The 16,815-nt window shown below is 49.9% G+C and overlaps 1 protein-coding gene across 1 annotated transcript in view; it reads left to right on the plus strand.

Annotated features, from left to right (window-relative positions):
• ARHGAP23 (Rho GTPase activating protein 23) overlaps positions 1 to 3,738 on the plus strand; it is an 89,049-nt gene extending 85,311 nt beyond the window's left edge. Inside the window, 1 exon segment of the mRNA XM_039476382.2 lies at positions 1,412 to 3,738. Coding sequence (XP_039332316.2) covers positions 1,412 to 2,431 — 1,020 coding nt within the window. The 3' untranslated portion in view covers positions 2,432 to 3,738.
• The last annotated feature ends 13,077 nt before the right edge of the window (positions 3,739 to 16,815 follow it).

The following is a 16,815-nucleotide window of genomic DNA, read 5'->3' on the forward strand; positions in this document are numbered from 1 at the left end:
GGAGGGCCTGCCAGAGGAGAAGGAAGAGTTGGCTTTGGGAGCCATTTCAGAAGAACCCAGGACTTGGCTGTGAGTGGTAGGGAGAGGGAGGAGTCCTAGGACTCCCTAAGGTGAGGAACGTGAAGGGACACAGTTTGGGGCAGGGGCAGGTGGGATGCTGTGGTTCCGGATAGGTTTTTTTTTTAGACGGAGTTTTGCTCTTGTTCCCCAGGCTGGAGTGCAATGGCGCGATCTCGGCTCACCGCAACCTCCGCCTCCTGGGTTCAGGCAATTCTCCTGCCTCAGCCTCCTGAGTAGCTCAGATTACAGGCATGTGCCACCATGCCCAGCTACTTTTTTGTATTTTTAGTAGAGACGGGGTTTCACCATGTTGACCAGGATGGTCTCGATCTCTTGACCTTGTGGTCCACCCGCCTCGGCCTCCCAAAGTGCTGGGATTACAGCCTTGAGCCACCGCGCCCGGCCTCCGGATAGGTTTTAGGAGCCTACACACACCCAGGTAGAAATGGATTTGCAATGGGAAGAAGAGTCCTGGAGCTCAAGAGAGTGCGGTGTTGGAGAGGGAGGCCTGGATAGCAGTGTGGCTTGGGAATGGTGTTTTCTAGGGAACATGAATAGAGAAGGCAAAGGGGCCAAGAACAGAGTCCTGGGAACACTAAGGCTTAGTGAGGGAAGGTGGGGGGCCCCGGGGAAGAAGAGCTGCTCCTCTCCCAAGAGGCAGAGGAGAGGCCAGAAGGGAGGATGAAAACCAGCTTCCAGAGGCCTAGGCCCACATCAGGGGCCCTCAACACACAGGGTGTAGCAGTGAGGGCAGGTCCAGGTGAGAACAGGGCATCAAGTTGCCCAGCTTGGGGTTAGAAATCAGTTTGGGAGTGGCTCCAATCCAAATCATGACACCATAGGGGATCTCTTGGCCACTTTCAGGGGAAGAGCTGGCCGGGATTGACCTGGGATTGGGGATTGGCCGGGTGGGGAGCTGGTGGGGTCCTGTGGAAAGGGGAGGATGTGAACTGGGGCGGGTTTGAGGCCTATAGATGCTGAACAGGTGAAGGCAGGTTTCCAGTTGGTGGCCGGTGGAGAGGAGGTGGGGGTTTTGTGGTCAGAGAGCGCCCCTGCCGGGGCTCTTGGGATGACACCCCAGGGTGTGTGTGAAACAGAGTCAGGTTGCCAAGCGTTATTCCCTGTGGAGAGACTGTCATCACCAGAGCCTTGTCTTAAAGGACTTAGCCAGGCCTGGATTTGGGCCCTCTTGGGTGCTGTGCTGGCTGCAGGATGGGGTGCAGGGGTAGTCTCTGCATGGAGGGCGGCACAGGGCTGGAGGAGGAGCGTTTTATGATGCGGAGTGGGAAGAGCAGGTCAGCCCAGGGCCGAGTCCGGGCGCCCCCCGCATCCTGACCTGTCTCCCACACAGGGCTCGTGGGCCCCCAAGAAGGAGCCGTACGCCCGGGAGATGCTGGCGATCTCCTTCATCTCGGCCGTCAACCGCAAGCGGAAGAAGCGGCGGGAGGCGCGGGGGCTGGGCAGCAGCACCGACGACGACTCGGAGCAGGAGGCGCACAAGCCCGGGGCGGGGGCCACGGCGCTGGGGGCTCAGGAGCAACCACAGGGGCCGCTGCCGGGCGCCGTCGCCCCCGAGGCTCCTGGACGCCTCAGCCCCTCGGCAGCGCCCGAGGAGCGGCCGGCCGCGGACACCCGCTCCATCGTGTCGGGCTACTCCACCCTGTCCACCATGGACCGCAGCGTGTGCTCGGGCGCGGGCGGCCGGCGGGCGGGCGCAGGGGACGAGGCGGACGACGAGCGCAGCGAGCTGAGCCACGTGGAGACGGACACCGAGGGCGCGGGGCCTGGGGGGCGCCTGGCGCGCCGGCCGTCCTTCAGCTCGCACCACCTCATGCCCTGCGACACCCTGGCGCGCCGCCGCCTGGCCCGGGCCCGCCCGGACAGTGAGGGTGTGGGCCGGGGCGGTCCCCGCGCCCCGGAGCCTCCCGGCTCGGCGTCGTCCAGCAGCCAGGAGTCGCTGCGGCCCCCGGTGGCGGCGCTGGGCTCGCGGCCCTCGCGCATGGAGGCGCTGCGCCTGCGGCTCCGCGGCACGGCCGACGACATGCTAGCTGTGCGCCTGCGGCGGCCGCTATCACCCGAGACCCGGCGGCGCCGGAGCAGCTGGCGCCGCCACACGGTGGTGGTGCAGAGCCCGCTGACCGACCTCAACTTCAACGAGTGGAAGGAGCTGGGTGGAGGGGGTCCCCTGGAGCCTGCGGGCGCGCGGGCGCACAGTGACAACAAGGACTCCGGCCTCAGCAGCCTGGAGTCCACCAAGGCACGGGCTCCGTCGTCTGCGGCCTCGCTACCACCCACGCCCGGGGACCCGGGGGCTCTGCAGAGCCAGCCCCCACGCCGCTCGGCCACCTCCCGCCTGCATCAGTGTCTGTGATCGCCACCTCCCGTGCCGCTAGGGAACCATGAGGCTCCTCCAGCCTCTCTTCTGTGGCCCCTGGCTGCAGGCCATGTCTCTAGTTTGTGTGCTGGAACTGGCAGGGGGTGGGCAGAGAAGGCTGGAGCTGGACCAAGAGTGAATGGAAGGGGGTTCCAGAGAAGGTAGGGGCTGCTGGGGGGTCTGTGTCCCTGCATACGTGCACCCAGTGGGTCCTCCTGAGCCTTTCTGTGGCTGCACTTGGGGACCATGGGTGTGGCTAGGGAACCCCTAAATTTGACTAAGGAAAGATCCTGGGTGATGCTGGCTTTTTGCTTTTTTCCCTCTGCCCTCCCACCTCATTAGCTCCTAAGTGGGGATGTGCGTCTGTCTGGGGAGAGGAGGTGTAGGGTGCGTATGTCCACGGGGGGAGGGGCTTGTGTGTGCAAGTGTGTGTGCAGTCACTGTCCCAAGGTGTTTCCAGTAGCGACTTCCAACCCTCTACTCCCACCCCGGTCCCCACTTTCCACTTTGCCCCCCCAGGGCTCCCCGCCTTTGGTGCAACAAAAGATCCTGCCCTCCTCACTTGTCAGAGCCAGAGAAGGGGGCTGGGGCCACCCCCAGGAGGCAGGACTAAACCCCTCACCAGGGTTATTCCCCAACATCCTTTGGCCTGAGTCACCCCCTGCGTGCTTTGACCAGGGCAGCTGCCTATTCTCCAGACAGTTTGGGAATGGGGGGTCCAGGGTCCCCCTTGCTGATACCCCTCTTTTTGTTCTTCCAGCTGTGCCTGTTCCTTCCACAACCTAGGCACACAGAAGCCCACCTTCCTCCCCTTAGGAGAGAAGATGGTCAACACCCCTGGTGTCTCTCACTCACACACTGATTTATGGGGTCGGAGCTGGGCTGTTCCTGTTGTAAATAGAGCTCCAATCACCAGGCCGGCCCCCACACACCCTCACTCATTCCAGGGAAGCCCAGGTGGGTGGTGAGCCTGCTGCCACCTCTTATCAGTCCTCTTGTTTTATGCAAAGATTTACTGTAAAGTAGATTTCTTTCCTTCCCTCCCCCTCCTTTATTGTAAATATTGTCTCTAAATGTGTAACATACTATAAAGAATTTATAAGGATTTTTAAAGATGTTTTGCTCATTTACAAAAGTGTTGTAACAGTGTTGGACAAAACCTCCCGCCCCACGTCCGCATGGCGCCTGTCACTGTGTCCTCGACACACCTCTCTGGCAACAACTAAACTTTCCTGCTTCTGAAAAGTCCTGTCTTAAAAGTACAGTCTATATCTTGGAAATAAATGGCCTTCCTTGAGGCATGAGTCAGCTGTCTCACTTGATTTGGAGGGAGAGGGTCAGAGTGGGGCTGGGAGACAGGTACCTGGCCCAGGGAAGGAGGGCAGTAGGGACTGGACCAAGTGCTGGCAGGGTGGATGCAAACTTCTTCCTGGCCAATGACACAGGGACAGATATGAGTTGGAAGAGCCTGTGTCCCTCATTGCTGTGGGAGGTTTCCAGGCACCTGCTCAGTGGATTCCTATGGACCCTAGGCAGGCGCACAGGCACCTTCTCAGGCCTACCTGGAGCTTCACAATGGTTCCAGCAGTCCTTCCCACAGGCAGGAGGCTTGGGCCAGCTGTTGCAGGCACTCCAGGCCCAGGTAATATTGCAAAAGGACAGGATGGGTTTTGCCCGTTGTCTTCTTCACATGTGTAAAGCTTACAACATGGCGTGAGCATCCTTCTGTGTGGGTGGTGGCTTTGCTGTTACCCCAGCCAGTTTACAGGCTGCCTCTGCTGAGCCTAGTAGCCTTCTGTAGGAAGACCAGGTGACATTCATTAAAGGGAATCTAGGGAGGGCTGGGACCGTGGCTCATGCCTGTAATCCCAGCACTTTAGGAGGCTGAGGTGGGAGGATGGCCTGAGTCCAGGAATTCAAGACCAGCCTGGGCAATATAGTGTAGCCCCTCCCCCCACCTCTATTAAATATATGTATACATATAAAGAGAATCTAGGGAGGAGCCCTGGAGCTGGGAAGAGCTCAGTTGCTCATTGAATCCTGTGGCCCACCCTTCCAAGTTGTTTCTGTTCCGCCAATGAGCTTATCGCTAGTGTTACTGTAGGCTCTGCACCAGCTCAAGGGCTTCACGTGTCTTAAATCACCCTCCAACACTCTTGAGCACAGCACCATTTTTTCTGCGTTTTCTATATGAGAAAACAGGCACACAGCAGTGACATGAGTTGCCCAGCCCAAGGTCACATAGCTAGTAAGCTGTGGAACCGGGATAAGTTTATGTCCAGAGAAAGGACACAGGGACGGGGTAACAAGCCCACTGAGCTGCCACCTCCGGACTGTAGCAGATTGAGAATGGATCAAAACCATGTGCTCTCCTTCAAAAATAAAGGAGGAATAGACCTGGCACGGTGGCTTATGCCTGTAATCCCAGCACTTTGGTATGCTGAAGCAGGGAGATCCTGAGACCAGCCTAACCAACACGGTAAATGAAACCCCATCTCTACTAAAAATACAAAAACTAGCTGGATATAGTGGTGCACACCTGTAGTCCCAGCTACTCGGGAGGCTGAGACAGGAGAATCACTTGAACCTGGTAGGTGGAGGTTGCAGTGAGCCGATTGCACTACTGCACTCCAGGCCTGGGTGACAGAGTGAGATTTTTGTCTCAAACAGGAATGAAGATGGCCAGGCAGGGTGGCTTATGCCTGTAATCCCAGCACTTTGGGAGGCAGAGGCCGGTGGATCACTGGAGGTCAGGAGTTTGAGACCAGCCTGACCAACATGGTGAAACCTCGTCTCTACTAAAAATACAAAATTAGCTGGGTGTGGTGTCGGGCGCCTGTAATCCCAGCTTCTTGGGAGGCTGAGTCAGAAGAATCCCTTGAACCCAAGAGGCAGAGGTTGCAGTAAGCCGAGATTGTGCCACTGCACTCCAGCCTGGCGACAGAGCAAGACTCTCAAATAAATAAATAAATAAAAAGAGCCATTGGCCGGGCATGGTGGCTCAAGCCTGTAATCCCAGCACTTTGGGAGGCCGAGGCGGGTGGATCACGAGGTCAAGAGATCGAGACCATCCTGGTCAACATGGTGAAACCCCGTCTCTACTAAAAATACAAAAAAATTAGCTGGGCATGGTGGCGCCTGCCTGTAATCCCAGCTACTCAGGAGGCTGAGGCAGGAGAATTGCCTGAACCCAGGAGGCGGAGGTTGTGGTGAGCTGAGATTGCGCCATGGCACTCCAGCCTGGGCAACAAGAGTGAAACTCCGTCTCAAAAAAAAATTAAAATTAAAATTAAAAAAAAATAAAAAGAGCCAGTTTATGAGGAAGATAAAATGACTGTAAACATATATACTCCTAACAACAAAGCCCAAAATACATGAAGCAAAAACTAATGAAACTGAAGGGAACTGAACTGAACTAGACCATTCAATGTAATAGTTGGAGACTTCAATACCCCACTTTTTTTTTTTTTTTGAGGTGGGGTTTTGCTCTGTCACCCAGGCTGGAGTGCAATGGCACAATCTCGACTCACTGCAGCCTCCTTCTCCTGGGTTCAAGGGATTCTCCTGCCTCAACCTCCCAAGTAGCTGGGATTTCAGGTGCCCACCACCACACCTGGCTAATTTGTATGTTTTTAGTAGAGGCAGGGTGTCATCTGGTTGGCCAGGCTGGTCTCGAACTCCTGACCTCAGGTGATTCACCCACCTTGGCTGCCCAAAGTGTTGGGTTTACAGATGTGAGCCACCGCACCTGGCCAATACCCCACTTTCAATAATGGATGAAACAATGAGGCAGAAGATCAACAAGGAAGTAGAAACCTTGAACAACGCTGTAAACCAAGACCTGACAGACATCGAAACACTCCACGCAGCAGCAGCGGAATACACGCTCTTCTCAAGTACACATGACGCCGTCACCAGGACAGACTATATACTAGGCCTTCAAACAAGCCTCAATAAATGGAAACGGATTGCAATTATATAAAGTCTGTTTTTCCAACTGCATTGGAATTAAATCAGAAAATGACAACTGAGGAAATTAACAAATATGTAGAATTTTTTTTTTTTTTTCCTGAGACAGGTCTTGCTCTGTCACCCAGGCTGAAGTGCAGTGGCACGATCTCGGCTCACTACAGCCTCCACCTCCCAGGTTCAAACGAGTCTCACGCCTCAGCCTCTCAAGTAGCTGGGACTACAGGAGTATATCACCATGCCTGGCTAATTTTTGTATTTTTTACAGAGATGGGGTTTCACCTTGTTGCCCAGGATGGTCTTGGACTACTGACCTCCAGTGATCTGCCTGCCTCCGCCTCCCAAATTGCTGGGATTACAGGTGTGAGCCTCCGTGCCTAGCTAGAAATATGTAGAAATTTTAAAACATGCTCCTAAATAATCAGTGAGTCAAAGATGAAATTACAGGTGAAATTATAAAATATCTTGAGGTATGTGGAAGCTAAAGCACAACATAACTTATAGGATGCAGCGAAAGCAGTGCGTAGAGAGAAATTTATAACTGTTCATGTCAATATTAGCAAAGAGGAAAGATTCCTAATAACCTAAACTTCCACCTTAAGAAACTAGAAAAAGAGGCCGGGCGCGGTGGCTCAAGCCTGTAATCCCAGCACTTTGGGAGGCTGAGGTGGGTGGATCACAAGGTCAAGAGATCGAGACAGGCCGGGTGCGGTGGCTCAAGCCTGTAATCCCAGCACTTTGGGAGGCCGAGGTGGGTGGATCACAAGGTCAAGAGATCGAGACCGTCCTGGTCAACATGGTGAAACCCCGTCTCTACTAAAAATACAAAAAAAAAATTAGCTGGGCGTGGTGACGCGTGCCTGTAATCCCAGCTACTCAGGAGGCTGAGGCAGGAGAATTGCCTGAACCCAGGAGGCGGAGGTTGCGGTGAGCCGAGATCGCGCCATTGCACTCCAGCCTGGGTAACAAGAGCGAAACTCCGTCTCAAAAAAAAAAAAAAAGAAAGAAAGAAACTAGAATAAGAAGAGCAAACTAAACCAAGAGCAAGCCAAAGGAAGGAAATAATAAAGATAATAACAAAATTTATGAAATAGAAAATAGAAAAAAGTAGAGAAAAATCAGTAAAACCAAATTTTTTTTCTTGGAAAAAATCAACAAATTGACAACTGTTTAGCTAGACTGACCAAGAAAAAAAGAGAGAAGACTCAAATTACTATATCAGGCCAGGTGCGGTGGCTCACGCCTGTAATCCCAGCTTCTTGGGAGGCTGAGTCAGGAGAATCCCTTGAACCCAAGAGGCAGAGGTTGCAGTAAGCCGAGATTGTGCCACTGCACTCCAGCCTGGCGACAGAGCAAGACTCTCAAATAAATAAATAAATAAAAAGAGCCATTGGCCGGGCACGGTGGCTCAAGCCTGTAATCCCAGCACTTTGGGAGGCCGAGGCGGGTGGATCATGAGGTCAAGAGATCAAGACCATCCTGGTCAACATGGTGAAACCTCGTCTCTACTAAAAATACAAAAGTTAGCTGGTCATGGTGGCACACGCCTGTAGTCCCAGCTACTCGGGAGGCTGAGGCAGGAGAATTGCCTGAACCCAGGAGGCGGAGGTCACGGTGAGCCGAGATCCTGCCATTGCACTCCAGCCTGGGTAACGAGTGAAACTCCGTCTCAAAAAAAAAAAAAAAAAAAAAAAAAAATTACTATATCAGGCATGAAAAGGGAGCTATTAATACTTTTAAAAAGTAAAGGGGGGCTGGGCACAGTGGCTCTCACCTGTAATTCCAGCACTTTGGGAGGCCAAGGTGGGTGGATCATTTGAGGTCAGGAGTTCAAGACCAGCCTGGCCAACATGGTGAAACCCTGTCTCTACTTAAAAAAAAAAAAAAAAAAAATTAGCCAGGTATGATGGCAGGCACCTGTAATCCCACCTATTCATGAAGCTGAGGCAGGAGAATTGCTTGAACCTAGGAGGCAGAGGTTGCAGTGAGCCAAGATCGCACCACTGCATTCTGCTTGAAAGACAGAGGAAGAGTCTGTCTCAAAAAAAAAAAAAGAAAAAGAAAAAGAAAAGTAAAAGGACAATAAAGGAGTATTGTGAACAATTGCATGCCAGCAAGTTAGATAAATAGAAGAAATTTTAAAAATTCCTAGAAAGACGTGGATTACCAAAACTGACTTGAGGAGGACTCATAAATAATCTGAACAGACTTACAACGTGGAAAAAGATTCAATTTGTCATTTAAAAACTTTCAACAAAGAAAATTCCAGACCCAGATGGCTTCACTGGTGATTTCTACCAAACACTGAAAGAAAAATACAAAACCCTCACAAATCTTTAAAAAAAAAAAAAAAGAGGCAGGAACTGTGAGGTCAGTATTACCCTGATACCAAAGCTAGATAAAGATATCACAAGAAAACTACAGAGTAATATCCCTTGTGGCTACAGAAACAAAAATCCTCCACAAGATGCCAGCAAACTCGTCGGGTGCAATGACTCACACCTGTAATCCTAGCAATTTGGGAAGCCGAGGCAGGTGGATCACTTGAGGCCAGGAGTTGAAACCAGCCTGGCCAACATGGCAAAACCCTATCTCTACTATTAAAAATACAAAAATGGCCGGGCACGGTGGCTCACACCTATAATCCCAGCACTTTGGGAGGCCGAGATGGGTGGATCACCTGAGGTCAGGAGTTCAAGACCAGCCTGGCCAATGTGGTGACACCCATATCTAAAAAAAAAAGAAAAAAAAAAATAGAAAAATTAGCTGGGTATGGTGGCGCACACCTGTAATCCCCAGCTACTCTGGTGGCTGAGGTACGAGAATCGCCTGAACCTGGGAGGTGGAGGTTACAATGAGCCGAGATCATACCACTATACTCCAGCCTGGAAGACACAGCAAGACACTGTCTCAGAACAACAAAAAGATACCAGCAAACCAAATCAAGAAACATATAAAAAAGATTATACACCATGACCAAGTGGGATTTATCCCAGGAATACAAGGTTGGTTTAATACTTGAAAATTGATGAAACACATGAAGTTGACAGAATAAAGAATAAAAATTTCATGATCATCTTGACAGATGCTGAAAAAACAACCGACAAAATCCAACACTCCTTTATGATTAAAAAACTCAACAAACTAGGAAGAGAAGGAAACTTCCTGAACCTGATAAACATATCTGTGAAAAAATCTGTAGCCAGGCCAGGCAGGGCAGCTCAAGCCTAGAATCCTAGCGATTTGGGAGGTTGAAGTGGGCGGATTGCTTGAGCCCAGGAGTTTGAGACTAGCCTGGGAAACATGGTGAAACCCCATCTCTACAAAAAAATACAAAAACTAGCTGGGTATGGTGATTTCATGCCTGCAGTCCCAGCTACTTGGGAGGCTGAAGTGGGAGGATGGCCTCAGTCCAGATCTAATTCTCCTGGGCTCAAGCAGTTGTCGAACCTCAGCCTCCCAGGTAGCTGGGACTGTGACCGAGCCATGGCTGAGCAACTGCACTCCAGCCAGGGTGATAGAGGGAGACCCTGTCTCAAAAAAAACACAAAACTACAACTAATATTGCATCTCATGCTATTGATTAACAAACTGAGAGCTTTCCCTCTAAGATAGGAAAAAGACAAGATGTCCACTCTTTCCACTTCTATTCAACATTGTACTGGGAGTTTTAGCCTAGGCCAGGCGTCCCCAAACTTTTTACACAGGGGGCTAGTTCACTGTCCCTCAGACCGTTGGAGGGCCGCCACATACTGTGCTCCTCTCACTGACCACCAATGAAAGAGGTGCCCCTTCCTGAAGTGAGGCGGGGGGCCTGATAAATGGCCTCAGGGGGCCACATGTGGCCCGAAGGCCGTAGTTTGGGGACACCTGGCCTAGGCAATTAGGCAAGAAAAAGAAAGAAAAGGCCGGGCGCGGTGGCTCATGCCTGTAATCCCAGCACTTTGGGAGGCCGAGGTGGGTGGATCACGAGGTCAAGAGATCGAGACCATCCTGGCCAACATGGTGAAACCCCGTCTCTACTGAAAATACAAAAATTAGCTAGGCATGGTGGCATGTGCCTGTAGTCCCAGCTACTCGGGAGGCTGAGGCAGGAGAATTGCTTGAACCCGGGAGGCAGAGGTTGCAGTGAGCAGAGATTGTGCCACTGCACTCCAGCCTGGCGCCTGGTGACAGAGTGAGACTCTGTCTCAAAAAAATTAAAATAAAATAAAAGCCATCCACTTTGGAAAGGAAGATGTAAAACTGTATTTACAGATGACATCAGACTGTATATAGAAAATTCTAAGGAATCTACTAAATAGGAAACTGCAAGGGGCCTCAAATGGCAAAAACAATATTTAAAAACAAAGTAGTCCTAGTGAGGTGGCTCATACCTGTAATCCCAGCACTTTGGGAGGCTCAGGTGAGTGGATCATGAGGTCAAGAGATCAAGACCATCCTGGTCAGCATGGTGAAACCCTATCTCTACGAAAAATACGGGAAAAAAAAAAAATTAGTTGGGCATGGTGACAGGTGCCTGTGGTTCCAGCTACTCAGGAGGATGAAGCAGGGAATTGCTTGAACTCAGGAGGTGGAGGTTGCAGTGAGCCGAGATTGCACCATTGAACTCCAGCCTGGCAGCAAAGAGAGGCTGCCAGGGCAACCTCTCTCTCTCTCTCTCTCTCTCTCTCTCTCTCTCTCACACACACACACACACACACACACACACACACGCACACACACACGTAGAAGTACTTACATTTCTCAGTATGAAAACTTACTACAAAGCTGCAGTAATCTAAACAGTATGGTACTGTGGTACTGGCATAAGACTAGCGATATAGACCTATGGAATAGAATTGAATCCAGAAATAAACCCAAACATTTATGGTCAGCTGATATATATACTTTTTACATCCATGGTACACACTGGATGTCAATTTGATTTCTGACACCATTACCAAGACCATTCAATGGGGCAAGGGAAAGAATGGTGCTGGCACAACTGGCCAACCAAATGCACAGGAATGACAGTGGCCCACTACCTCTATCTACAAAAATCAACTCACAAGAGATCATAGACTTTGATATCAAAGCTAAAACTCTCAAACTCTTAGCAAAAAACATAAGATAAATCTTCAAGGCCTTGAATGCAACAATGGATTCTTAGAATTGGCGCCAAATGCATGAACAATGGAAGAAAAAACAGAAAAATTTAAAGCTTCTGTACATCACAGGACAGCATCATGAATGTGAGAAGAGGCCAGGCCAGTGGCTCATGGCTGTAATCCCAGCACTTTGGGAGGCTGAGACGGGCAGATCCCTTGAACCCAGGAGTTCGAGACCAGCCTGGCCAACATGGTGAAACTTGTCTCTACTAAAAATACAAAAATTAGCTGGGCGTGGTGGCAGGAACTTGTAATCCCAGCTCTTTTGGATGCCGAGTTAAAGACCAATATAGCAGGACCCCCCTCTCTACCAAAAGAATGTTTTTTCTTTTCTGAGAGAGTCTCACTCTGTGGCCCAGGCTGGACTGCAGTGGCACGATCTTGGCTCCTTGCAACCTCCACCTCCCAGGTTAGAGCAATTCTCCTGCCTCAGCCTCCCAAGTAGCTGGGATTACAGGCGTCCCTCCACCACACCCAGCTAATTTTTGTATTTTTAGTAGAGATGAGTTTTCACCATATTGACCAGGCTGGTCTCGAACTCCTGACCTCAAGTGATCGGCCCGTCTCAGGCTCCCAAAGCGCTAGGATTACAGGCGTGAGCCACTGCGCTCAGTCAGGTATGGTGGTGAATGCCTGTAGTCCCAGCTACTTGGGAGGCTGAGGTGAGAGGATCTCCTAGCTGTGACACCAAAAACACAAGCTATAAAAGAAAAAAATTGATAGACTGGATTTCATAAAAATTAAAAACTATATGTGACAAAGGATACTATCAAGAAAGTGGGCCAGGCACAGTCGCTCACGCCTGTACTCCCAACCCTTTGGGAGGCCGAGATGGTCGGATCACCTGAGGTCAGGAGTTCAAGACCAGCCTGGCCAACATGGTGAAACCCTGTCTCAACTAAAAATAAAAAAATTAGCCAGCCATGGTGGCAGTGGCCTGTAATCCCAGCTACTTGGGAGGCTGAGGCAGGAGAACTGCTTGAACCCAGGAGGTGGAGGTTGTAGTAAAATGAGATTGCACCATTGCACTCCAGCCTGGGCGACAGAGGGAGACTCTATCTCAAAGCAAACAAAGAAAGAAACAAACAAAAAAACCAGGCTGGGTGTGACGGCTCACACTTGTAATCCCAGCACTTTGGGAGGCTGAGGCAAGTGGATCATGAGGTCAGGAGATCTAAACCATCCTGGTTAACACAGTGAAACCTCATCTCTATTAAAAATACAAAAAATTAGCTGGGCATGATGTTACACACCTGTAATCCCAGCTACTTAGGAGGCTGAGGCAGGAGAATCGCTTGAACCCGAGAGGTGGAGGTTGCAGTGAGCTGAGATCCTGCTACTGCACTCCAGCCTGGGTGACAGAGGGAGACTCCATCTTAAAGAAAAAAAAAAAAAAAAGTGAAAAGACAACCATTGAATGGAAGAAAACAGTTTTTCTGTTTTTTATTTTGAGGCAGGGACTCACTCTGTGGCTGTACTCTACTTGGGCTGTAGTGATATGATGATTATGATGATGGCGGCTCACTGTAACCTTGACCTCCTAGGCTCCAGTGATCCTCCTGAGCCAGGACTAAAGGCATGCACACCACACGTGGCAGGAGAAAACATTTGCAAATAATATATTTGACAAAGGACTCTTGCCTAAAATATATAAAGAACAAAAATTCAACAATAAAAAAGACAACCCAATTTAAATAAAAATGAGCAAAGGATCTGAAGACGTTTATCCAAAGAAGATATGCAAATAGCTATTAAATACATGAAAATATTTGCAACATCAGTAGTTTTCAGGGGAATACAAATCAAAACCACAACAAGCTACCTCTTCATATACATTAGGGTGGCTGAAGTAAAAAGATAGACAATAACAAGTGTTGACAAGAATGTGGATAAATTAGAATGCTTATTATCTGGCTGTTGTGGCAGCCACTTTGGAAAACAGTCTGGTAGTTCCTCAAAATTTTAAACCTAGTGCTACAGTAAAACCCAGCCGTCTGTTCCTTGGGATATACTCAAGAAAGCTGAGACATATGTCAACACATAAGAAAACTTGTACACGAATGTTCAGGTACTAAGAACCTGAATATCCATCAACTGATGAATAGGTAAGTAAAATATGATATATCCATACAAGAAAAAATGATTCAGGCTGGGCATGGTGGCTCACACCTGTAATCCCAGCACTTTGTGAGGCTACAGTGGGTGGACCACTTGAGGTCAAGAGTTCAAGACCAACCTGGCCAACATGATGAAACCCTGTCTCCACTAAAAATACAAAACTTAGCTGGGCCTGGTGGCACACACTTGTAGTCCCAGCTACTCAGGAGGGTAAGACAGGAGACTCGCTTGAGCCCAGGAGGCAGAGGTTGCAGTGAGCCGAGATCACGCCATTGCACTCTAGCCTGGGCAACAGAGAGACATTCGCCGGGCGCAGTGGCTCATGCCTATAATCCCAGCACTTTGGGAGGCTGAGGTGGGTGGATCACGAGGTCAAGAGATGGAGACCATCCTGGTCAACAAGGTGAAACCCTGTCTCTACTAAAAATACAAAAATTAGCTGGGCATGGTGGTGCGTGCCTGTAATTCCAGCTACTCAGGAGGCTGAGGCAAGAGAATTGCCTGAACCCAGGAGAAGGAGGTTGTGGTGAGCCGAGATCGCACCATTCATTGCACTCCAGCCTGGGTAACAAGAGCGAAACTCCGTCTCAAAAAAAAAAAAAGAAAAGAAAAGAAAAAAAAAGAAATACTGAGGTAAGAGATGGGACTCAACTCCAGAGTCAGCTGTTGGACACTGGACCAAATTGAGAACTAAAACAAGGATGGAGTGAAAGCAGTTCTCCGTAAGACACACCCCCCAGTGCAGCATGTCAGTTTACCGTTGCCATGGCAACACTCACAAGTTACCACCCCTTTCCATGGCCACGACCTAATGACCCAAAAGTTACCAACCTTTTCTTGGAAATATCTGCATAACCTACCCCTTAATTTGCATACATTTAAAAGAAGGGCATAAACATGGGCGCAGACCTGCCTCTACGCTGCTACTCTGAGCGCTCTGACCACGGTGTAGCCCCGCTGCGCCAGAAACAGCCCTCTGCTGCCGTGCACGGCCGCTTCCTCAAAAGTTGCTACCACCACTGGCTCACCCTTGAATTATTTCCTGGACAAAGCCAAGAATCCTCCCCTGCTAAATCCCAATTTGGGGACTTGCCTGCTCTGGATCAGTACTGATAACATGCTACAATATAGAGGAATTTCTAAACCATTATGCTAGAAAGAAGGTTCACAGAAGACTGCATGTAGTATAATTCCATCTGTGGGAAGTGTCTGCAGTGGGAAAACCCACACAGACAGGAAGTAAGTGACTAATTACCTAGGGCTGCGGGCTGGGGTGAGGAGGCAGGTGGCAGAGAGGAGGTGCAGGAACGGGGAATGACTGCCAAGGGGTCAAGGTTTGAGGAGCTGAAATAATCTAAAATTAGACTGTGGCGATGGTCACGTATATCTGTGAATATACCAATAATCACTGAACTGTAGACTTTAAATGGGTGCATTTTGTAATATGTGAAATATATCTCAATAAAGCTGTAACAGGCTGAATATGGTGGCTCATGTCTGTAATCCTGGCACTTTGGGAGGTGGAAGCAGGAAGATCACATGAGTCCAGTAGTTTGAGACCAGCCTGGGCAATATAATGAGACCTCGGCTCTACAGAAAAATAAAATTGACCAGGCATGGTTGTACGTAGCTGTAGTCCTAGCTATTCTGGAGGCTGAGGTGGAGAGTTTGCTTGAATCCAGGAGGCCGAGGCTGCAGTGAGCCAAGATAGTGCCACTGCATTCTAACCCTGGTGACAGAGAGGACCCTGTCTGAAAAAAAACAAATAAAAAATTTTAAAAAGCTGTAACAGGCCAGGCATGGTGGCTCATGCCTGTAATCCCAACACTCTGGGAGGCTGAGGCAGGCAGATCACTTGAGGTTAGGAGTTCAAGACCAGCCTGGCCCACATGGCGAAATCTCATCTCTTCTAAAAACACAGTAATTAGCTGGGCATGGTGAGTTCAAGACCAGCCTGACCTGTAGTCTCACCTACTCAGGAGGCTGAGGCAGAAGAATCACTTGAATCCAGGAGGTGGAGGTTTCAGTGAACTGAGATTGGGCCACCGCCCTCCAGCCTGGGCAGCACAGTGAGACTCTGTCTCAAAAAAAAAAAAAAAAAAAAAAAAAAAAAAAAAAAAAAAAAGAGCCATACAAACAATAAAATGTGCTCTAAAACTTGCTCCAGGCCACACTTGCTGGCTCACGCCTGTAATTCCAACACTTTGGGAGGCAAGGCAGGAGGATCACTTGAGCCTAGGAGTTCAAGACCAGCCTTGGCAACTCTGTCTCTACAAAAATTGAAAACTTAGCCAGGGGTTGTGACTTGTACCTGTAGTCCCAGCTACTTAGGAGGCTGGGGCCAAAGGATCGCTTGTGTCCAGGAGTTTGAGGTTGCAGTGAGCTATGCTGGCACCACTGAACTCCAGTGTGGGTGACAGAGCAAGACATGGTCTCAAAAAAATAAGATAAATACACGAAAACTTCCTCTACCTATCCAGTGGGGTGCGATATATTTCATAGGAAACATTTCTTTGGGAAAACTTCAAATCTATCAGGGTTTAAGTGAAAGCAGTAGGGATTTTCCCCTGTGCTTCGAGTATGGGCATGGAGAGGTAGGATGATTGTCACCCTGAACTCAAGCAGAGACCAGGGTTTTGAGTGAAGATTTCCGGAAGACAAAGGGGAGGGAGGGAGGGAGGGAGGCCCCTGCCATTACGGGTGGCATCAGTCAGCACCAGTGAGCTTTGAGGGAGCCCGTTCCCAGTTAAGGGGCACAGATGCCACCAGCCCCAGGCCCCCATCCTGTAGGTCGTGCTCTGTCACCCTGTGAGCTCAGGGACCCCTTAAGCCACTCAGTGATCAAACAGTCAGAAAATGCCCAGGGGGCCCAGAGAGGATGTACAGACAGTGAGGGAGAAAAGCTGAGGGCTTCCCCAGACCACTAGCGTCAAGTAGCCCCTGCCTCCTCTCCATGAGGAACCTGAGCTCTGTAGCCAGCCAGATCTCGCTCAAATCTTGGCTGGAGTCAGCCTTCTCCACCGGTAGCATGGAGGTAATAATACCTATTGTCTGGGTTGTTAGAAGATTAAATGACACTCCATAAATGTTAGCAATTAGTATTGTAAAACATAAGGTACGGCGATTAGGAATGGTAAGTACCGG

This window comes from Saimiri boliviensis, chromosome 17 (assembly GCF_048565385.1).
Source record: "Saimiri boliviensis isolate mSaiBol1 chromosome 17, mSaiBol1.pri, whole genome shotgun sequence".
NCBI classification, from domain to species: domain Eukaryota; kingdom Metazoa; phylum Chordata; class Mammalia; order Primates; family Cebidae; genus Saimiri; species Saimiri boliviensis.